Here is a 24,627-nt window from a genome sequence, read left to right as displayed (position 1 = left end):
AGAGATTGGTTGAGGAGACAAATTAAGTGGGAGTAAAAGACAGAAAAATCAGGAAAGTGAAAAGATACAGAAGAGAGACAGGGATCAAACATGGAGAGAAGGAGAGAGGGCAGAATTTAATTTTTTTTTGCAGAGGCTACTTTATGACAAATGCTTCTGTTTACTTTGAAATTAGATACATCACACGGAGAAATATTATCGGGTACGGGAACGTCTCAATTATCTAAATATATTTTAGGCCCACTAGCGGAACGGCAAGTTATCTTTTTAACTCGAAGAGTTAACTTGACATGAGGGGTTAAACTCATACATTTTGGCAAATTTTTTTAATTAATTTTGAGCTTAAAAAATAACTTGCCGTTCTGCAAGTGGGCCTTATATGTAAAGATTAATGCGATTGTGTTAGTGTCACTTAGAAATTCAGGTGAGAGAGGTAGATGGGGTGAAAGTGGAACTAGGAGTGGGAGTGGAACTACGAGTGGAAGTGGGAATGTTAGTGTGGGGAAAAGGAATGGTAGTGGAAGTCGGAGAGGGAAGGGGAGGAAGATACATGGAGCAAAGGACAAGAAAAATAGAAGATAAACAATTTTAGGGCAGAACAAAGTTCAAAGCTCATTTAATGTTTCTCCGCTCCTTCGTAAGTTTGTAACATCTTTTTACAAAATACGAGCCGGAACCGTGCGTATCTTGCGCAACCAATATGAAAGTCTCTTATCAAATATTAACAGAAATCAGCTGTTCTATCAATCAATTAAAACAGCTTGCGCTGCCATCCGGCGAATGGTAGCAACTGCCGGTAATGCAGTGAAAATATTCACAATAGTGCCATAGTACAAATAGATTTCTTTGTGTGCTCACAATCGTTTATTTTTAAGAAATTATTTTAATAAAATATAGCTAAACAAAAGCACTACGGCCAAAATTGGCCAAAGCTCGCTAATAGCCCGAATCTCCATCTTTACAACAAAAACTTTATTTATAGATTTGTATTCCAAATAAGAGCGAAAAAGGACCCGTACAAAAAACAGCAATTAGAATTAATATATATGCAGCCCAATTCTAAACGAAAATTCCGTGCGAGTTTTTTCCCTTCTCCCATTCCTCGTATTCTAAATAAAAATTCCTTGTGAGTTTTTTCACTTCTCCCTTTCCTCCTATTCTGAACAATGTTCGAAAAAGCGGAAACCAGTTATGGGAGAAAAGTAGGTTATCAGCCCAATTCTAAACGAAAATTCCGTGCGAGTTTTCTCCCTTCTCCCATTCCTCGTATTCTAAATAAAAATTCCTTGTGAGTTTTTTCATTTCTCCCTTTCCTCCTATTCTGAACAATGTTCGAAAAAGCGGAAACCGGTTATGGGAGAAAAGTAGGTATTATGAATGTGAGGGAGAGGGAGATTTCTCTGCCATTTCATAGGAGTCTTTTCACTTGTTAAATTAAAGGGAATGCATCAAAATAGTTAAAGGAAATTGGTTATTTTAAGAAAGAACACTTATTTGTACAAATTTGTGCTAAAAGATGTATTTATATTCTACCACAATATTCTCACTGTTAATACAAACAACAACAACAACCACAATATTCTTTATTTTAAGTCGAAAAGTATATCATAAGCAACGGAAGAGCTCTTGGTATACAAATTTGATGCAGCCATCCAGAAATTGCGCAAGAATTTTTTAATAAGGCTTAAATAGATTTTGGCATATGATGAAGGACGAATTCAACTCAACTTGGCCGCCAGAAAATTGCTTTGCTGAATGAAAGCAGGCAACTCCGGCAGATTTGTGTTATGCGGCCATCTTCTTCTTATGTTCCGCTGTTGATGTTGCTGTGTCACCAATTCATTACTCATTTCAGTGAATACCACATGAAATGCAATAAATACTGTACAATGTTTATATTTTATTTCTTAATTTCCAACAAATTTGCAACAATAATTAAACTTTTCAATTTTTTAAACAAAATAAGAAATGTGCAACGAAATTTCAATTGACAAAACAGCTGACTTCGAAAATTCGAAATTCCTATTCCCCAATTATTGTTCTCCCTAGGAGAACAGAATTGGAGGAATTTTTCCGCGGGAACAAAAAAATCCGCGAGAACAAAATTCCGCGAGAATATTTAGAATTGGTCTGAGTATGAATGTGAGGGAGAGGGAGATTTCTCTGCCATTTCATAGGAGTTTTTTCACTAGTTAATTTAAAGGGAATGCATCAAAATAGTTAAAGGAAATTGGTTATTTTAAGAAAGAGCACTTATTTGTACAAATTTGTGCTAAAATATATATTTACATTCTACCACAATATTCTCACTGTTAATACAAACAACAACAACAACCACAATATTCTTTATTTTAAGTCGAAAAGTATATCATAAGCAACGGAAGAGCTCTTCGCATATTTGATGCAGCCATCCAGAAATTGTGCAAGGATTTTTTAAGAAGGCTTAAATAGATTTTGGCATATGGCGAAAGGCGAACTCAACTCGACTTGGCCGCCAGAAAATTGCTTTGCAGAATGAATGCAGGCAACTCCGGCGGATTTGTGTTATCCCGCCGGTCTTCTTCTTATGCTCCTCTGTTGATGTTGCTGTGGCACCAGTTCATTACTCATTTCAGTGAATACCACATGAAATGCAATAATGTGCATTGTTTATACCTTATTTCTTAATTTCAAACAAATTGGCAACAATAATTAAACTTTAAAATTTTTTTAAACAAAATAAGAAATGCGCAACGAAATTTCAATTGACAAAACAGCTGACTTCGAAAATTCGAAATTCCTATTCCCTAATTATTCTTCTCCCTAGGAGAAAAGAATTGGAGGAATTTTTCCGCGGGAATAAAAAAATCCGCGAGAACAAAATTCCGCGAGAATATTTAGAATTGGTCTGATGATATTTCGCACTCAATAAAAAAGGAGCAAATTTAGCATTTTTACATAGTGCCAGGGGCCTAGGTCAAAAGTTAGAATTTAAGAGTGAAACATGACGGTAAAATTGTTTCCAGAAGAGAAAACGTTATTACATTTAATTTTTATATTATTTGTGTGTGTGCGAAAATTTCTTTTTATTACTTATGAAAAGGTTTTGATTGAAAATTAAAGCTTCTTATCAAAAACTTAGTATATACTTCCAACGGGTATCTCCCAATTGGCTCAAGTCTCTATGACTTAGTAATAACTAAAAATTTTTACAGTGTAACAAATATTTACACTTGACAAGCTTTCGTGTCCTATTAATGGTAATTAAAATCGGTTTGAACAGTAATTTTGTAAGGTGACAAATAGTTGCAATGAAAGTGAAAGCATGTAATTAATTTTGGAATAGATCGATTAGAATGTACTTATCTCGTTAGAATTTACAGAAATAAACAATATACTTGGCGTGTGACGCGAAATGTAAATTCGAATAAGGTAAGCGTGCAGCCGGCGTGGTGTGGTGGTAGCGCGCTCCGCCTACCATACTGAAGATCCTGGGTTCACGCGCCGGGCAAAGCAACATCAAAAGTTTTTTCAATTAGAAGAAAGTTTTCCTAAGCGGGGTCGCCCGTCGGCAGTGATTTGGCAAGCACTCCGAGTGTGTTTCTGACATGAAAAGCTTTTCAGTGCAAACTCATCTGCCTTGCAGATGCCGTTCGTAAAACATGTAGGTTCCGTCCCACCAATTTGTAGAAAAATGAAAACGAGCACGACGCAAATTGTAAGACAAGCTAGGCCTTAAATCTCTGCGGAGCTTGTCGCGCCTTACATTTATTGTTTTTTCTACCTTAATGGTTTTCCTGCCAAAGGCAAAGGAAATTTATTTGTTTTTTAACTGAAAGAAAACAAGTGTTTTTTATTTACATATGTATTTTTCAAATAACAAAGAAAATAATTTACTCGTTAATTAAATTAAATTTCTTTGAATAAACAAATTTATTTGCATTCGTTCATAACCTACAAAAAAATTACCTTTTAATCGTTATTCGGATATATTTTGCCCAGCTCTGGTAGTATTCTACTCTTTTCATTTAGGCAATTCACAGGGTCTCCAATTCGACGTATGTGCTGCCCTTTAATCAAATTTTATATTGGAAACCATGGAAAATACTCAAATCTTAAAATTTTACAATTTGTTTTAAGCATCGTTTTTTTACAGATTTTTTTAAAGATATATGGGCAATTCACAAGAGTGTCGTATCTATGTAAAATTTTAAGATTTGAGTTGTTTCCATGGTTTCCAATATAATATAATATTGTAACGAATTTTTGGAAATTCCGCCTATTTGCAACCTTCTGCAGTTCGTATCGCTGAACTGTCGAATAAATAACTTCAATATTCTGTATTGCAAAACGGTCTTTATTTAGATTATTTTGGGAGTAGTACTTCAGAATATAGTTCACAACCAATAGCGTGTTTAATAAAAACTGATTATTTATTACTCAGCTTGCGCTGCTTTTATACTCTCTGTTGCCTCTTTCGCATATTTCTCCAAAGGTCTAGACGTTTCACCTTCTAGAACTCTTGTAGCTAATGCTTGTTTACCAGCCATATACGTGAATATTTGAAGTTTATAGCCATATGGTTGTGTGTGTGTGTGTGAGATATCTCTTCGTCGCCTTCTACATAAGTGTTGCTAGCTTTAACGTTGACATGTATATAAGAGTGGCTGCTTCATGTTTTTGCTGTTGCGTGATTATTTACTAACAGCCTAGTGATGTCAACATTCGCCACAATATATATAGCACATACGGCGAATAGGAGACCTTGTGAATTGCTCAATATACATTGGAATAAGCGATTTCTTTACTAATGCTGATACAATTGATGCCGAACGGGCAAATCTTCAATATTAAAAAAAAAAAAATTCAAGTCACTGTCCGGTCCGGTTACTAGCGCACTTACCCTTCATTTGTAGTATCCTTAAAATATTAGCCAGGGGCGTATGAGAGATATTTTAGTAGAAGCTTAGAGCGGCAATTAGGTACATTAAATGTATATATGTAGTACATTTTTATGATGCAAACTTTAACTGTTCGATGTAATGATCGTCATAGTTGGGGGTAGTGCACTAAATTTGATTGCATTACACATTCATTAGCACTAAACTATATTGTCAAAATATGAGTGCGCACTATTTTTTCCCCGCTTAGTGACAGTGTTGTCTTTTCCACTGCGACTAAACAAATTTAAATTTATTTCAGTCATTTTATTTTTTTACTACAACTCAGTTGAGTGAACAAAAAACATTTTTCAGTCTCACTATCACTATAGCTGAGTGAGGCTGATGTATCTTGCATTACCACTGAACTTTGAATGAAGGCGGGTGCATTAATGCACTACCCCCAACTCTGATGCTCGTTTTGCTTTTTTCTGTTTGTTGTTTGGCTCGCAAAAATTAAATATTCCAACAAATTAAACATAAAAACTTGCATATAATTTGACTTAAAAAAGATTTCACTATACCAGGTTTCAAGAATGGCAAAATGGTTAATCGTGCACGTGGCTTGGTTGTGCGCATCTTTGATGCCATCTGTAATTGTGCCAATACGGCTGCCGGACCAGCGCAACGTATAAAATTGCGCGCCAAACGTGCGGCATCTGTAGCAACAGCTTCAAGAGCGGAAAATGGTACCGAAGCTAAAAAACAGGATGTGAATGGTAAGGAAAAGAAAGCCGATAAAAAGCAAAAGGATGCTTCTGCAAAAACAACCAAAGGCAAAGACGTCGCGATTAATGAAGAGAATGGTGCAGCTAATGCGGACACGCCCACAGATGAGGAGGTGGAGAAAAAGGAGGTGGTAGATGAAGCTGATAAGAAAGAGAAGCAAGAAGGTGATGGAGATAAACAACAGTAATTGCATGTTTGTGTGCGATAAGCGTGTGTGTGTGTAAAACAAAAACAAAACATTGCAAATCAAATATGTAAATTCCATTGCTTTATGTAGAGAGTATTGAGATGGAGGTAAGTAATTGATGGTTGATGGTTGGGGTTCGAGTTGAGGGGTATGCATTTAAAGTTTATAATAAAGTTAATGTTACATATACATACATATTCATATAGACGTACTATATTTAATAGTATAAAAATTACTTTAAAATATATAGGTACAACAACAATACAAACTATTTGCTATTCCAATTTTAAACTAACGCTTAAATCAGCTACTTGAGTCAGTTTGAATTGCATTTAAATAACAAATAAAATAATACACATGGATATTAGTTAGTAGGGTTGTTACAAGTTTAAGTTTACCGAAACCGGAATCGATATTTTTAGAATGAATTTGATAACAGAGTGGTACAGGTTCGAGCTTATAAAGTACTTTTAGGTTTAGAGGGCTTGGTAAAGTTGACATAGTCATAACGCCATAGTCATAATCATATTTTTATTTATCCATATTAATTTGCATCGATTACTGGTGCTACAACCTAAATATGTGACAATTTCATAAGAAAGAAGAAAATGTAAAAAATTACAAACAAACTTCACAAATAATAATTATCTTAGTCAAAACGTATATAAAACAAAAAATAAAACATCCAAAAAGTTAATGAATTCACAAAATAAAATATTTATAGGTTATGGATATGGCGAAAACTATGTTATGGTATGGTTATGGCTAGGGCGTTATGGTATGGTACCATTAACTAACAACATTGATTTTCACATAGTTGGTTGGATCAGCTGTTTTATACGGATATGGATATGTAAACTTTGACAGGCCTTTCAACACAGCCGGCTACTTACTGGTACTGTTAGTTTTTTTTGGCACTGATAACTTTAGCTGAACCGATTCTTTTATCAGTACTGGTTATTAGCCTTGTTTTTTTTTTACTTCTATAGACGTTTACACTTAAACTTTATATGGACTGCTAAGCGCCAAACTTTAAATACACCTCTGAAATTGCTGCGCATAAAATTAGTACTACTAAATTTCAATACCCATTATACTCAGATGTAACTGAAATATGTGTCTATGATTCACCTCTACACTAATTCTATATTAATTACTTACTTAATTGGCTCTTAACAGTCTAAACGGTTATGGCCGTCCAACAAGGCGCGCCAGTCGCTCTTTCGCTCCGCCAACCGGCGCCAATTGGTCACACCAAGGGAGTTTAAATCGTTTTCCACCTGGTCCTTCCAACGGAGTGGGCGCCGCCCTCTACCTCTGCTTCCATAGGCGGGTTCCGATAGAAACACTTTCTTGGCCGGAGCATCATCATTCATTCGCATAACATGGCCTAGCCAGCGCAGCCGCTGCGTTTTAATTCGCTGGACTATGTTGATGTCTGCGTATAGCTCGTACAGGTCATCATTAAATCTTCTTCGGTACTCGCCATCGCCAACGCGTAGAGGTCCATAAATCTTTCGAAGAACTTTTCTCTCGAACACTGTCAAAGCCGCTTCATCTGCTGTTGTCATGGTCCATGCTTCTGCCCCATATAGCAGGACGGGTACGATAAGTGACTTGTAGAGTATGATTTTCGTTCGCCGGGAGAGGACTTTACTTTTCAATTGCCTACCTAGTCCAAAGTAGCATTTATTGGCAAGATTGATTCTTCGCTGGATTTCAGTGCTGATGTTGTTGCTAGTGTTGATGCTGGTTCCCAAATAAACGAAGTCTTTTACTATTTCGAAATTATGGCTGCCAACAGTAGCGTGGTTGCCAAGGCGCGTATGCGCTGACTCTTTGCTCGATGACAGCAGGTACTTCGTTTTGTCCTCATTCACCATCAAACCCATCTTTACCGCTTCTTTTTCCAGTTTGGAGTAAGAAGAACTAACAGCGCGGGTGTTTAGGCCGATGATATTAATGTCGTTTAGTTTCGAACGGCTCGGAGAGGTCCTTCCCAATTCTGACTGAGCTGATGGTGTTGCTCAACGTCATTTTGCACAGCCGTATAAGTTTTGCGGGGAAACCAAATTCAGACATAGCGGCATATAGGCAGCTCCTTTTCGTGCTGTCGAAGGCGGCTTTAAAGTCGACGAAGAGGTGATGTGTGTCGATTCTCTTTTCACGGGTTTTTTTTTCCAAGATTTGGCGCATTGTGAAAATCTGGTCGATGGTAGATTTACCAGGTCTGAAGCCGCACTGATAAGGCCCAATCAGCCGGTTCACGGTGGGCTTCAATCTTTCGAACAATACACTTGAAAGGACCTTATATGCGATACTAAGAAGGCTGATTCCACGATAGTTGGTGCATTTTGCAGTATCCCCCTTCTTGTGGACTGGGCAAAGAACGCTTAGATTCCAACCGTCGGGCATGCACTCGTCCGCCCATATTTTGCTAAGAAGTTGCTGCATACGCCTTACCAACTCCTCGCCGCCGTACTTGAATAGATCCGCAGACAATCCATCAGCGCCCACGGCCTTGTTGTTTTTCAATCTGGTTATTGCTATTCTAACTTCGTCATAATCGGGCGGGGGGACATATATTCCATCATCATCGATTGCGGGATCGGGTTCTTCATCTCTGCGCGGTGAATTGCTGCCTCCATTTAGGAGAGCAGAGAAGTATTCCCTCCATAATCTAAGCACTATCTGGACATCAGTTACAAGGTCGCCGTTTTCGTTCCTACAGGAGTTTGCTCCGGTCTTAAAATCTTCCGTCTGTCGCCGTATTTTTTGGTAAAATTTTCGGGCGATATGCCTGGTGGCTAGCAGCTCAAGCTCCTCGCACTCACGCCTTTCTGCTTCTGCTCTTTTCTTCCTGAAAAGGCATGTCGCTTCCCTTTTCAACTCACGATAGCGTTCACACACTCCTCTTGTCGCGCTCGCTTTTAACGTAGCCCTGTAGGCAGCGTCTTTTCTTTCGGTTGCAACGCGGCATTCTTCATCGTACCAGTTGTTTTTCCGTGGCCGCCAGTAACCAATTTTTTCCTCGGCGGCAGTACGAAGTGCTTTGGAGATATGCTCCCACTGCTCCTGTATTCCTTCAGGATGAGTTGTGCTCTCAGAGAGCAGGTGTGAGAGTCGAGTTACGAAATCATTGGCAGTCTGTTGTGATTGAAGCTTTCCGACGTCTAGCTTTCTTTGTGTTGTTTGTTCCTTGGTTTTAGCCGCTTTGAGGCGGGTGCGTATTTTGGCTGCAACGAAATAATGATCCTAGTCGATGTTAGGTCCTCGGATCGTGCGCACATCTAAAACACTGGAGGCATGCCGTCCGTCTATCACAACGTGATCGATCTGATTGCGAGTATTTCGATCAGGAGACAGCCATGTATCTTTTTATGCATGAACCTCGTGCTGGATATGACCATGTTTCGAGCACCGGCAAAGTTAATCAGCCTCAGTCCGTTAGGAGAAGTTTCATTGTGTAGACTGAACTTTCCGACTGTAGGGCCAAAAACACCTTCTTTGCCCACCCTGGCGTTAAAGTCGCCAAGCACGACTTTTATATCATGACGGGGGCAGCGCTCGTATGTGCGTTCTAATTGTTCATAAAAAGTGTATTTCACCTCATCGTCTTTCTCCTCTGTCGGCGCATGGGCGCAGATGAATGATATATTAAAAAATTTTGCTTTTATTCGGATAGCGGCGAGACGCTTGTCCACAGGCGTGAACGCCAGCACTTGGCGACAAAGTCTCTCTCCCACCACGAACCCGACGCCGAAACTGCGCTTATTCGTATGGCCACTCAAATAGATGTCACAATTTTTGATCTTCTTTCTTCCTTGCTTCGTCCAACGCATTTCTTGGATGGCGGTGATGTCAGATTTTGCTTTGACGAGGACATCAACCAGCCGGGCAATCCCATTCAGAGAGCGGACGTTCCAGGTGCATGCCCTCAATTCATTGTCCTTCAAACGTTTGCCATGGTCGTCATCAATAGAGAATGTATTTATCCGAGGCTTGTTGTTATATTTCATTGGAGTATGGTTTTACGTGGCGGGTCCCAAGCCCAGCGCACAACCCGCTCAGCGGGGGTGAAAATATTACTTGCACGTTTATATAGCGAGCCGCTTGCTCCAAGACAGACGCCCGCTTGCAGCCGCACCTAGAGGTGTACAGACGCTGCCGATGAGATCTCCGCCGGCTAGCCCTTAAACCGATTATGTCAGAGTGGCCTAGCCAGGTTGTCGCCTTCTCACATTAGCTCACCCAGAGGATACTTGGCCGCAAGCGACCGGCAGTAGTGAGCTGCTTGAACCGCATGCAAAAGAATCGCTCTGGCCATTCCCAGGTGAATGGCGGTCAGAAGCTTTCCCCACTTTCGTGTACTTCTACACACGGCTCCACCCTCTAATTCTATATATCACCTATTAAAATGGTGCGTGTCCACAATTCATCGCAACTGATTCAGCTATATATTATACGCTATGGCCATCAGAGGGTTCTGTCTCCGCTTTTCGGTACACCCTGTGCTGTAGCTTGTTATTTAACCACTGCCGCCCGCTAGATGGGCTTCCTAAGCATTATCTAAGCGAAGATAAGCGTTTTTTTACGCGAAAACATAAACTTATACGCGTGTAAAAAAAAACACGGCTATTATATCGGGACTGATTCTTTTATAAGTGGTGGTTATTTTATTGAAAGCGCGTTTTTTGAGTTACCGTTTAGTTTTCTGGTAAAGATTTTTTAACGGATACTTGTTACACACTACTTTATCCAGTTCCTATTCTTTATCTATCTATTTCAGTTTCTTTAACGGCACCGGCTTTATTTTCGGTGCTGGTTAATTTTAACAATAATTTTAACAATTTTACTATTGACTAATTTTTGTCAACCCCAAACTCGATAAAATAAATCCAGATGTTATCGTTGGTGATTTGACGATTGGCAATTTATAGTAATCGTTGTTGATATGGTAAAGCTTTCTTAGTTGGTAAAATTTATTTACTGACTTAAATACCCAAACTATTAATTTTTGAAGTTTAATTTGTAATTTATCTTTTTTAAGAAATGGCATTTGAATTTGCGGCGTATAATTTGTCGCGTAACGCCACTGCAAATAATGCAAGAATGGTTGACCTTGCTGGTGGACATTCGAAAAAAAAATAAAGAAAATTTTTTCTCAATTTCTCTTTGACATTTCATTACCAGAGATGCCACTTTTTCCCAAATTGAATAAATACTTAACAAATGTTGATAAAATCAAGTTAGTCAATCTCTCAATTGACATTGCAGTCAATAATTAATTACAGTAAAAATTTCGATTTCAGAAACGGCAAGAGTTAGTGAATCGCGCTGCAGAATAGGTTAATTTTTCGATAACAGTTTACACATCAGAACCAACTACTTTTGCGGTACAAGTTGCTTTGTAGGCATCGGTTTCCGTATCAGAACCGGTTTCTTGTTTAATACCGGCTAATTTTTCGGTACTTTATGCTTTCCCGATATTGGTTACATTTCGCTATCAGATACTTTTTGCGCACAATTTTAAATTCAAAACATTTCATCTGAAGAAATAAGTATAAGAAAAAATCAAATAAAAATCACGCCCCTTCAAGAATTTTCAAGTATAATTTTCAAACTTCTTTCGAAATTTGGATTTATGTTGTGGTTCGCAGCTCTATTTTATACAGATTGCTCTGTGTGTATATTTAATTTAACACCATGTAATACGCTACTACAATGCGTTACAGTGCATTTGCGCCAACGCGTGCAAAATTGTGCCATTATCCACCTCTAATACCCACATCTTCAACTAGCACACCTAACAAAAAACCACCTAACGGATTTTTCATATTTAAAAATATTTATTTATACTTACACTAAGAAAATACTACATAGCTATTTAATTTTAATACCTTATATTTATATGTAACTTAAGGTTTATTAACCTAAATCTAATGAGGGAATTTTTTATATATAAAAACCAGCACACAATCATTGTATTTACTGACTTATCATCTTCTTATACATATTTAAATATCTTGTACTACTAATTAATTGTAATGAAATAAAATATCAATTATATGCAACTTATAAATAAATTCATATGAATGTAATACGTAGATAATACAGTGCGTTTCATAATAATAGCATCCTGATATTTCGAAATATTTTTACGATTTCTTGTTTCTGCAGTAAATAAAGTTCAAACTATATTTGAGCTTCTAAATTGTATGTATACAAAATTTATTTAAATCACAATTCATAGGATACTTAAAAGTCGGCAGTTGTAATTCTTATACGAAAACTTGCTGTTGCTATAATTATGAAAAGCACCTTGCATATATAACACTTAATGTGCGTTTGTAGGTGTGTGTAGAATCGAACATATAAATAAAATATAATGATATTTGAAAATATATAAAATTGCTAGTATTAAGCCCAAATCTGTACTGATTTTTATAAATAAAACTATTTGCTTAAGTTTTTCCCAAGCCAAAATTTCGATGTCACACTGTCATTTTGTATGTTTATATGGCTGTCAAATATTGAATATAAAAAATACAACAATGCATTTTTGCTAAAAAAAATTTAAAAAATGTAGTTACAAAAAAAAAAAAAAAATTTTGTATATCCACCACTGTAATTGTTATGGGTATTCACAGTCTGCTTTTGAAAATTGTAATAGTAGTGCCAGCATGTAATTGAAATAATTTGAAATGAAACACATTAAGGGAATTTACGATTACTTGCGTATGAGGTAACGAAAGCTATGGGATCGTGAGCGACCTTAGTAAACCACCATAGCAAATATCATAGCGAAAAGATAAAACGAAAACAACCCTGCAAGACACGACTTAAATAGAACCACTAAGGCAAAAAAAAAAATGTTTAAAAACTACTCGTGAATCGCAAATTAACAGAAAAAAATTTGCGCGCAATGTTAAACAATGGAAGAATATTTACCAATTTCCTTTTATAAACTGGTAAAAACTTCCATTGAGACCATTGGTAATCTAACCAAAAGTGCTCTTGCGGGGCATCAGCTGTTCAAAATGGTGCTTTGTGCATTGCATTCTAAAAGCAATAGATATTAAGTATTGTATTATGCATATTGTGCATTTACATAAGCGAGTCCAGGATTTTGTGCAAATGGTCTAGCATCATTGTATTTGCAAACTGGTATAGTATTTTTACACAAAACACCAAAAAGTTATACGGCTATGCATTTGCTACGTCATGGCAAAAACGCAACATGGAAATCCGTAGTTTATTTTTTCAATATTGAATAGCAAATCATCAACTGTCAAAAAACAAAAAATGGAAAGAAAAAATTTAAAATGAAAAAAGTTGCTCACGATCCGTGTTTTTTTGTTGCATTGCTTATAGTATGCAATGAATTTTACTTTGCAACATTGCAAGACTATTTCCACCTGACCAGCTGCCCTATTATAAACTGTGCCAATTTCATAGTCCCGACATTCATTTTGAGACATTTTCAAAAAATTCTGACGAGGCAAATTAGAGAATAGAGGATATTCAGACTAGCTGACTGATATCATAATATCTAAGCACATGCCAAAATCTTGATAGCTTGAAAATCAACTCAAAATAACTGTATAAAGATAAAATACTTTGCTTCCCAAGGCAATCGGTTGTATGTACCGGAGCGACTCGGGATTTTTCCCGACCAAGGGCTTTCATTCCAGTGTAACCCCATTTAATTAGTTGCGTCCTTGGTCCCACCTATTGGATGGGGCGAAGCACTGCTACAAAAACAACAACAACAACAACATAAACTATTTAAAAAAAAAAAATCGACGATCAGTAAAAATTATTTGCGTGAATTAATATTAAGCAAAATGTTGTACTGCGGTGGGATTTTGAACATAGTTTCTGTTTTGTAGGAATAATGTATACTGAATTTGATTTAGCCTGCATTATAACTTTGCAGCCAAAATGGGCGACACTTCACGCGAAGCACCAGTTTCGCGCTACAAGTTTAATGACTTCCTCCGAACTGGAGCTGGTAGGCACACTTGTACTAAAATCCCTTCGGTTAGAGCTACATCCATATATGTTATTAAATTAATTACTCAAAGACAGCGACAATTTCAGAGCAAGCTTCCACTAAACCAGTTAAGACTGCGTCCAAAAGGTCTGAAAAGGGAGACAAATGCCATTTCGTATGACATCACAATAATACAAGTGTCAGTAGAAAGCACTACGAGAGTAAGTAATTAGAATATATACCGGGTCCTAATGAGATAGTTCTGCGCTAGTTGGGAGCTATTGTGATTCGCTGCAGTGATGTTTTGAAGTTCTGTGTTGCGGGTTTTTGTAAGTCGGGACTACTTTATGCACACATCTTAACGATGTCTATTGCAATTAGACTGTGAACACCCTTAATGGTTTGAAAACAATTTTATATGTATGGACAACTGTTTCATATCTGCGCAAAATAGAGTAAATTGAGTAAATTATCTATACAAATAATATAAAGTATAAGTTTAAAAGTATTTTCGCATACTTAGAGTCAAAATAAAGTAGATGCTAAGGTTAGTTGAGCTTTTTGATATAATTTCCTATGAGTTTTCTGTTCAAGCAGCTACAAATAACTCTAGCAACTTATTTATTATCACTATGAAATGCCCACTAATGCTCGAAAGTGCGAGTTTAAACTCCAGTTCAAGTTCGATAACATCTAATTTTGTTGCTGATCTCAGCTTAAACGGCCAAAGTGGCATGGTTAAACTCTACTCAACGTTATTTGGAGCTTAAACTCGTACTAAAAACGGGGCCTAAATATTACTAAATCTATATGAAATTATTAAACATCAAAACATTTTTATAGAAAGTATTACCTTACAGATCATACTGTGATCTAGTTCTAATGCTTATATATGTATCTATGCATGTTTTATCTGATTGTTAGATATATATGTATATATTTATTCCCATGTGTCCTTAAAATTGTTACGTTTGCTAAAAGAAAATTTTTGTTGCTTAATCCCTGTGATGAATTGCCTGAAATATTTATAATAACCTGTTAATGAAAAAACGTAACAGTAGGTGTTGAAATTTTCAGTGCGAATTTTTTCTTTCAGTTTAAAAATTGTGTAAAAAATTAGAACGAAAGTAAAAACTCAAATACAGCCCACCGTATTGAACCTTGTGAAATTTATGATGAGGTTCAAATCATAAAAATTTAACCAGTAATAGTGCCAGCTTTCTATGCCCGCGCTTTAATCCACTCAGATATCTGAATCCCTGTTTTGGCAATGTTAATTTGCCGAGCACGGTTCTCAATATAGAACGATTTCTCCATCGCATCATCTATGTTGCTTTAAAAAAAATATTTTCGAAGCATGAGTCGATCACAAGAGGTTTGCTCGACAGACACATTTTTTGACAATTGCAGCAATTTTGCTCCCAACTCGAATTGACATCCGTTAACTGTGTTGTTTCTTTGGGGTTTTTCGAAAAATATTAGTAGTAGAAATAGGAAGCAATCAGTTTCCAAATACCCGATAAGTACTGAACTGCATAATTCCTTAGAACATTTTTTTTTAATTTTATGAGGAATTTATTAACTATGCCATTATCTATTAGTGTGGCTAAACATAGGTAATTTTATGGAAAGTACGGACACCATGGAATCGAGCACTTTCGAAAACTTAACCAATTCAAAATTCATCGTTAAACGTCAAAAACTCGCCTAGTAAATCGATTCACGTAAAAATATAATTATTAAAATAATGGAGATGCCAAAACGAAATTTATTAATTGGGCATGTTAACTGATTCATTCCGTATGTCCGGAGCATTCGTCTCCATTTAAGAATTTGTAGGATCGTGTTATATTTGCAATATTATATATGTACTTATTTGGAATATTCGAAATTCGTGAGGTAGTATCAAACGAACGTGTTCCGAATGTTATAAATTAACGGTTTATCCGGAATACTTCCATGAATACTTAACGGAAAAGAGCTTTCTGAAATTTCAGAATAAAAAGGTGACTACTCCCTGTGTAGGCGGACCGCACAAAAGCTTAAATCTTCTGTCAAAGTCAAGGCCTGAATATAAAGTTCTAAGACAATAAGCCCTTTTATTCTTTTTTTGTCAGTTCATTGCGGCTGCTGAAAAGTGTATCACCCCATCTCGGCTGCCTGTTCAAAATATTTTTCAAACATTTCCTTTTCAGGATTTGTCACGAAAACGCCCTTTATTAGAATTAGATTGAAGAACGCCTTATCTCAGAATGCTTTTCATTAACTCCCTCTTATGTCAAAATGCATTGAAATTATGCTCAGAAGGGTGTTTTTGAAACAAATTTTTAGATAGCGTATTTTCGAATAAAATGCTAACGAACGGCATACTTCAAACAAATTCTGAAAGAATGACCAAACCCAACCAAACTCTTCATTAGCTCATGAAATATTTAGTAGAAAATGTATTATTTCCCCCAAAACGTGTTGGCATTTACAAATTTATTATCACTACTAATATACCACTATGGGTACTTTTCTATTACGATTTTCGTTGAAGGGGATTTATTCCACGTTTTCCTTACGTCGTAAAAGCAACCCGTCCAGATTTTTTAATTTGGGAGTGTCAAAGCTCTGTCATCATTGGAGAGCAAACATCTAGTAATTTAATCATGTTTTCGAAGTATTTACTAATTGACTGGCAGGTGTCAGGAAGCCTTGTGAATGATGACTAAGTGTGATATCTTATCTGTCAACTGCCTGACAGGATGTTCAATATGGCTACTTTTTAGCGTTTTTACAGGGTGTTCAATATGGCGGCGCCTATCTTCAGCGGGTGATAGAAAGAGATACAGAATGAGACAGCGATAGTCAATTACAAATCAGGTGATCCAATCACTTTGAAATTTTGACGTCTATGCAGAAGATATCACACTTAGTTATCATTCACAATGTCAGCAAGCTGCTTTAGACTCGATTGACGTTATAACGTCGCATCGTTTCGTTTATTAGAAGTTCTTTTCATATGGCAGCTTCCAAACCCAAAGCAAAGTATACAACTTTAAAGGTCAAGTGGTAACAGGTCTTATATTTAGTTGTCATACTAAGTATTTTATTTTCTTAAGACCTTTAACGAACGATCTCATACTTAGAAACAAAAATTTAAAATTAAAAACATATTTCGACAACCGGTGAAATTAATGTCCCAAGCTTAATTGCTTAGCTCTTGAAAATGAAGGCTTGCGTAAATACCATTATGTTTATTTGATAGATCTTGGCTATAGACTAGTGTTCGGATGAATCCGTTAATCGATTAACCAATTTATCGATTCTGAAAGAAGTTCACTACCGTTATTCGGTTAGCAATATTCAAGTAGTCGAAAGCTGTCGACAAGCCGATTAACCGTTCACTTTCGATTAATCGATTAAACGTTCGTTTTAGGTTAATTGAATATATACTTAGCTTAATTCACAAATACCCTAACCAACAGATTTTTCGAAACTGCGGTTTTCACAGAATTGGATTTGGTATAATAAGATACATCCCCGAATCTGCATGTAGCTTGAATGTGAACTAAGATCAAATTATTTCCTTATTAACCCTGTATGCTACATATGGCGACAGCACTTTGGGGGACAACTAAAGAAATGTGACACTGTAACGAATTTTGGGAAATTCCGTTTATTCCAAACCTTCTGCTAACGTTCGAATCGCTAAACTCCAATATCCAATAATGCAAAATGGTCCTTATTAGACTACTTTGAGAGTACTTCACAATAACACTTAACTTCACAATCAATAGCGTGCTTCAATCAAAACTGATTAGTCATTCCTCAGCTTGCGCTGCTTTTATACTCTCGGTTTCCTCGTTCACCCATTTCTCCTAAGGTCTAGTAATTTCGCGAACTTCATGCTTAGTTACCAGCAATATAAATGTATATTTGTAGTTGGTAGCCATATGCGGGTGTATATGTGAGTACTACTTCGGCTGATGATTACATGTGTTTGTGAATATCTCTCCATTGCCTTGTATGTTTGTGCCTAAATGTTGATTGATTTGTTTACGTACATGCTTAGTATCAGTTTAGTGATTCTAGTATCACTTAGTGATGCTAATATTCGTCACAACATTTATGAAGGAAACGCCATCTGTAAAAAACATACATAGGGAGGGGCACGGTCTATTATGACGGGTACATCACAACAAACGCTATACAAACTATATGATCCTCTCTCCTGACTAATTGGAAAGATTAGCAGTTTACTCAGAAACTTAATATCTCATTTGTTATGGAAGAATCTGAGATGGCTTGTGGCGTGGACGAGCAGTCTTTGCGTTACCGTCAGCCGCGTCCATTCAAAGGTTTTTTTCGAACTCAACTAGTGTATTTAAATTCGACATTTACACCGTTCTTAGGACGATTATAAGTGATATATTCATATTCATATTCAAAAGTAATCCTCGGACACTGTACAATTGGGGTTTATAAGATACTGAAGGGACTGGTACACAGTACTTCATGTTGTAGGCACAAAATTCCGGGGTAACGGGAAAGCGAAACATTCGTTAGTTTTCTTCCTATATTTTTTATTAATTCAGAAGCTTTTATGTCAAAACAGCAAGTTGGAGTTAATTGATGTCAGGGTCGATAACACTTCCCAAAATCCTCAGAAAGTGTCATTATCGCTACAACAACAACAAGTGTCGACTTGCCACATCAGCCAAGCAGTCAATGGATAGTGCGGAGAAACGTTATCACATACCTTCACTTTAAACTCTTGTACACATTTAAAATTTTAATATTTAAAGACAATAACGTTTCAGATATTCTCGAAACAAAGCGACTATTCGAATAGCATTAATAACTAGTAAGCATGCTAACGGTTTCATACCGAATAATCGGTTAACCGTTTAGCCGATTAATCGAATAATTTCCGAGCACTATTATAGACACTAATTTAGCCAGGTGATTATTTTTTTTTATTTGTGTAAACTACATTATTTATGCAAATATTGTCGAACACGCAACCGCTGTAATGCATATTTTATAAGGACGGTTACATAAAAAAATAGCAAAGAGCAGTAATTGAATGGGCTGCTGAAAAAAGTTGTAAACGCCATTTTCTACACCACCGAACTTCCAGCAGATTACTGCTAATATAACAAGCTTTCACTGCTCAAATACCATTTCTTCCAACGGTATATTCATATTTTCCATCACAAAACATATTTTGTAGATACACTGAAAAAAAAAACAGGAAGAACACTATATTTTATTCTGTAATAAATGTTTACTTATTGCATACCTGAAAATTTTTGATTGACGCTTACAATGTTTTTCGAGCTGCACATTCAATTAATGAATGAAAAAATGTAAATTTGTATGGTAATTCATTGAGATAAGAGCCTGTTAAATAATGATTACCTATTGTAAAATTCAGAGGTAAAATATTTTTTTTTTTTTGCTAAGAAACAATAATAACTATTATTTTTAGTTTCTAATCTATACTTATAAATAACATACAAATACAGTAAAAAAATGTTCATAATTATTTAACATTAACTATGCAATAATTTGATCGTTGTTGATTTTAAATTTTTTTTTTTGAATATTTTTGTATTGAGAATTAATTAAGATTATTTTTAGTCGTAATGAATTATCAATTGCTTGTTTCTGAAAAGAATTAAAAAAAACATTACCATTAAAAAAAGCTTACTAAGCTCTGATTATGAATAAATTATGCAAAACACTCAAGCCAGTATAAAATAAAATACCAGTATGTGTTTTATTAAGAATATATTCAATAAAGGGCAAAGAACAGGTAAGTATAAGACCCGTAAAATCTCTTTACTTTTCTATTGACAGGTCTACAAATTTTTTATTTCCGCCCGAAGAAAGCAACTAAGTTTAACTAAATGTATTTTAAGGCTCGGTTTTTCAGTGCAAGTTTAAGCTTCAATTAAGGTTAACTAAAGTTTAACCTTGCCCCTTTTGCCGCTTAAACTGAGGTTAGTAGTAAAATAGTATATTATGTATTAATTAATTCCTTAAAATTTATCAGCGAAATCTTTCTTTCAATCAGATTGATAACATCTTTGCTCTGGAACGGAATTTTTCTTTAGAATTTATCTGTTTTTTACTATAATTTATTTGACATTCCGATTTTTAAAATTAATAGCAATCATCCCGTCGTAATGATCCGGAGCCAGATCAACAATTTTGCATGTCAATTCAACAACAACGATTTAAGCCAGATAAATCCAGATAGAAGTCGGGCTCAATTTGTGCGATTCGTTGAGCTACTGGTTTGTTTTCAGAAGGTTATCGATTTATTATCGAATTATCGATATGTTACCAAAAAGTTATCGACAAAAATGGATTAGCTATCAAAATTTTATCGAAAAGCTGTCAACTTACTATCGAGAAGTTATCGGTTTGTTATCAAAAAGTTTACTATAGGTTATCAAAAAATATTTCGATTGATTTACTATCAAAAAGTTATCGGGGTGTTACCGATTTGTATAGGTGTGTTATCGCATTGTTAGGAAAAAGTAATCGACTTGTTATCGAGAAACTATCGGTTTGTTATCAAATATTTATCTATGCTACGGCATGTAATCGATTCGTTATTGACGACTCATGAGTTTGTTGTTAAGCAGATGCCGATAAAACTTCACTATAAAGTCGATGACACATTTGTAACCCAGCTATAATAAGCCTATGAGAATCCGTTGGCTCGGCGATAACAAACTGATACCACGGCAATAACTGTTGATAATAAGCCAATTGGAAAAATTATAGCTTGACGGTATCTAAATAAATAAATACAAGGCGCTATGCACCTCCGAAGAAATTTAGGCCGAGTTTCTCTTCCAATTTGCGCCGTGCTCCTATTTAATATTTCCTACAAATTGGAAGGACGTGACGTACATATTTTACGCCGACTCCGCACGGCATCTGCAAGGCAGATAAGTCCTCACTGAATAACTTTTAATTGAAAAAAACTTTTTCTTAATGCTCGGGACTTGGATCCGGTGTGGTAGGCAGAGGACACCACCACACCACGGCGGCAGCCAAATTTTCCTGAATCATTTTTTGTTTTCTGGAATATTTTGAAATAAATCAGGGACATTTGCTTGAAGGATCCATATCGGGAATATTTAGGGTTTATTTCAAGATTCAATGCGGAATTCTTTTAAAGAGCAAGAGAGCTATTTTTGAAAGATTTCGGGATTGTGGCCATTTTTGGTTGTTTTCGAAATCAAATTTTTTTTACCACTTCCCTTTTTGAAATTTTTTTTTTAATATATAACTAATACTTGGAGTAAAATATTTGGTATGGTAGTCATATACATTGATTGTGTCCGACAAATTTTGGAAAAGTGGGCAATGCAATAAAAATTAACTTTTCCATTCAACGCAAAAGGCTAGTATTATGTAAATGAATGTCTACATACCTACATAGGTAACAAGTGTTTTTCTTGGTATGAAACCAGACTATAAAACATACATCGTCACACTTCCGACATATTTGATTTAAGGAGATACGCGGCAAACAATTTTATATATAGAGAAGACAAGATAAAGCCCCGATAAATACATAAATGAAATACAACAGCGACATCTTCCTATCACAACTCATGTGCACAAAAATATCACCAACTTTGCTTGCTTCTCAAGTCTCCCATGATCTAGAACATTCCCGTGATAACTAAGCGTGATACGGAGCTGGAACTGAGCGTGATACGGAGCCATTTTTATTCAGTCGCTTTTTTCATAATTGAGTGAAACGAGATTCATGCTTTAAATGACTACCACTGGTTTAGAACACAAACCTATATGAAAACGATTTCAGAACTCTAAAGCAAATCAGTTTAAAAAATTGCACATCAAACCACGTTACAGTAAAAAAACATGTCGGGTGTATTTGCAAGGAGTAAAACAATAAAAATATTTTCGAAACCATCCCAACATATTTAAGTTTCAAATTAAAGGTCGGAATTTTGCAACTTTTTTTTGGACCTAGTCTATTGTACAAAAAACCACAAATAATCTCCCACTGACGTATGCACAAATCCCGAGTTTGTTGAAATGCCCCGCGATTGACTATGCTAGTCTCTAGCTTATATGAAATCCGAAATTTCAATTATAATTATTAGCTAATAAAACAACATAAATGCTTGGAATATGTTTGTAAAATGTGTTAAAGTGTACTTCTTAATATATATGTTCCAAGTCTATCAGAAAACCTATTCCAAGTATTTACTGATAAATAAAAAACAATATCACTTAGTACTTTTTTTATATAGCAAAACTATAATTAACAAATGTGTGAAGATGTTAAAAATAGCAAAAACAATAATCTGAAAACAATTACAACTCAATTTCATATATATCAACGAAACACAACCGCAGTTACAAGACAACTCACCAACAACAAATAAGGAATTCCCAGCTGAGTACAGCTTGAGACCGGCATAACAATATTAAGTAAGATCTCGTAGATATACATACATACTATATTATGGTCATACAAACAGACATAGATACATATCCATGTATATAAAAAAATGTATATATTAACCAGCAATGCAAAATAAAATAAAATTTAAGGGCGCCCAACTCCGGGCGTAAGCGAACATTTTATACCAAGTTGTGAGATTTTAAGGTACCCCAAACATTATAAACTTTACTAAATCTGTATGGGGTGAAAAGATAATGCAAAGTTGACATAGTCATAACGCCATAATCATAACCATATTTTTACTTAAAGGCCAATTAAATTTCCCTAACCCTAACGCCATATCCATAAACATCTCCATTGTGATTGATTAATGGTGTCATAACTTTAAACAGCTGACATTTTCATAAAAATGAGGAAAACGCAAAAAATTACAAACATATTCCACAAAAAATAAGTCTCTTAGTCAAAACGTATCCAAAACAATAAATAAAATATACAAAAAGTTAATAAATTCACCAACTCAGATATTTTTAGGTTATGGATATGGCGAAAAACCAATTGGTTGGCTGTGGTATGGTTATGTCTAGGGCGTTATGGCATGGCACCATTGACCAATTATATTGATTTCCATAAGGTTGGTTGGATCAGCTGCTTTATGTGGATATGGATACGTTAACTTTGCCAGGGCTTTAAGGGCCAATTAATGGTGACTTATCCATAACCAGATAAGACAGCTGATGGAACCAACCTTATGGAAATCAATGCAATCGATTAATGGTGCCATACCATAACGCTAAGGCCATAACCATATCATAGCCAAACAATTGGTTTTTGGTTTCTCGCCATAACCATAACCTAAAAATATTTGAGTTGGTGAATTTAATAACTTTTTGTAGATTTTATTCATTGTTTTGGATACGTTATGATTAAGAGACTTATTTTTTGTGGAATATGTTTGTAATTTTCTGCGTTTTCTTCATTTTTATGAAATTTTCACGATTTTTAGGTTAAGGCACCATTAATCGATCACATTGGAGATGGTTATGGATATGGGTATGGTTACGACTATGGCGTTGGGGATTTTTAATTGGCCCTTTAAAAAGGGCATGCTTAATTGACCAGAAGAAAGAAAAAAATTGTATTCGACCGCTGAGTGGAATATTACCCTAAAATTAAGATTTAATCATTTTAGCTTGGCCTTCGGGTTGAAAAGGGCTAAGAACTCTCTGCATCCTGTTTTTTAAAAAAAACGGCCCCAATTTGTGGAGTCAAAAGCATATAAGGGGTATTCTCTGTCTAGAATCCATCGAAAACGTGGAAAGCTGACCATTTTACTGTCAAAAGTTTTCTACACGTAACAACAAAACACATCTGTGAAAAATTGTCTATGGTTTCTACATTTTCTATACTCAAACTCATGGTGTATTTGAATAAAAAAATTATAATTTTAACGAATTTGTTGAAAACCGAAAAAAAAAAAAAACAAATCAAGAATTCTTGTGCGCGAAAGCTTCTAAAAATGTTTCATTGCAAAAAGATATGCATTTTATATTTCATCTTCGCCGCTAATTACATTTTTAAATCTGAAGGGAGGTGCGTGTGCAAATGGTGCGTTCTCTGAGTGTGTTAAAATTAGACTAGAAAATATGGAGAATATACACTGAGATATTTGCCCTATTGTCATAATTTCTATTTTTGTGCAGATCCCTTTGATAGAGCTCTATCTACTTTTAAATAATATTAAATTTTAATGCCGGGCTAAGTTATAATATTTTGCATACCAAACAGAACTAGGTATAAAAACACAAAGAAAATCTAAACCAGTAGCCAGTAGCAACAATAATAAATAATCGCAAAATGTTGTATATAAAGAATAAAAACTACAAAAAAATGATTGGCAATGAAATGGGTAAGCATTCGAATTTATCATTCGTTCAACGGATTGTGAATTAAAAGGCTAAGATTGATCGAATTTAGTCGGCGAAGTGTTGAGAACCTGAGCGGATTTGTTAACGAGTACGCGCTAAAACGATAAACAATAGCTTGCGACAAATTCGCGGCAAAAAATTAAAAGCAACAAAAGTTTATGACGCACACCAGCCGCTAGAGGAAGTGAGGGGAACTGTTAAAACAGTGGAACGAGTGTAATAGAAAAAAATAATAGGATACATAAAGTGATTTTGCATACATAGTTATAACATTTAAAAATATAAAAAGATACTGAAAAGAAAGGATCTCAAAATCACCGTGAGATAGTTTAAAACTTGCTATTTTCAGTTTCAATGGTAGGAGCCATAGAGATCTCATCTAATGGCGTTCCCTTTTCTCAAAATAGTGTCACCATAGCGGT

The 24,627-nt window shown here is 35.6% G+C and overlaps 2 protein-coding genes across 7 annotated transcripts in view; both read left to right on the top strand.

Moving 5' to 3' along the window:
- LOC137252343 (caldesmon) overlaps window positions 1-19,584 on the top strand; it is a 29,286-nt gene extending 9,702 nt beyond the window's left edge. For all 3 annotated transcript variants that reach the window (XM_067787891.1, XM_067787889.1, XM_067787890.1), the window contains one exon: window positions 5,447-19,584. In XM_067787891.1, coding sequence (XP_067643992.1) covers window positions 5,447-5,835 — 389 coding nt within the window. In that variant the 3' untranslated portion in view covers window positions 5,836-19,584. The remainder of the gene's footprint in view (window positions 1-5,446) is intronic.
- The window catches only part of LOC137253610 (trypsin-1), a 45,711-nt gene that overhangs the window by 13,819 nt on the left and 7,265 nt on the right, over window positions 1-24,627 (top strand). The window contains exon 1 of one of the 4 annotated variants that reach the window (XM_067790863.1): window positions 24,222-24,389. The exons of 1 other annotated variant lie outside the window; for it this stretch is intronic. The gene's annotated coding sequence lies outside the window, so the exon portion shown is untranslated. Of the gene's footprint in view, window positions 1-24,221; window positions 24,452-24,627 lie in introns of those variants that run through there. 2 more of the 4 variants (XM_067790861.1, XM_067790862.1) reach the window with 2 other exon arrangements.

The sequence above is a fragment of the Eurosta solidaginis genome, chromosome 5, assembly GCF_040869045.1.
Source record: "Eurosta solidaginis isolate ZX-2024a chromosome 5, ASM4086904v1, whole genome shotgun sequence".
In the NCBI taxonomy this organism is placed as follows: Eukaryota; Metazoa; Arthropoda; class Insecta; order Diptera; family Tephritidae; genus Eurosta; species Eurosta solidaginis.
Note: the sequence above shows the minus strand (reverse complement) of the source record. Positions and strands in the feature narration are given on the sequence as shown.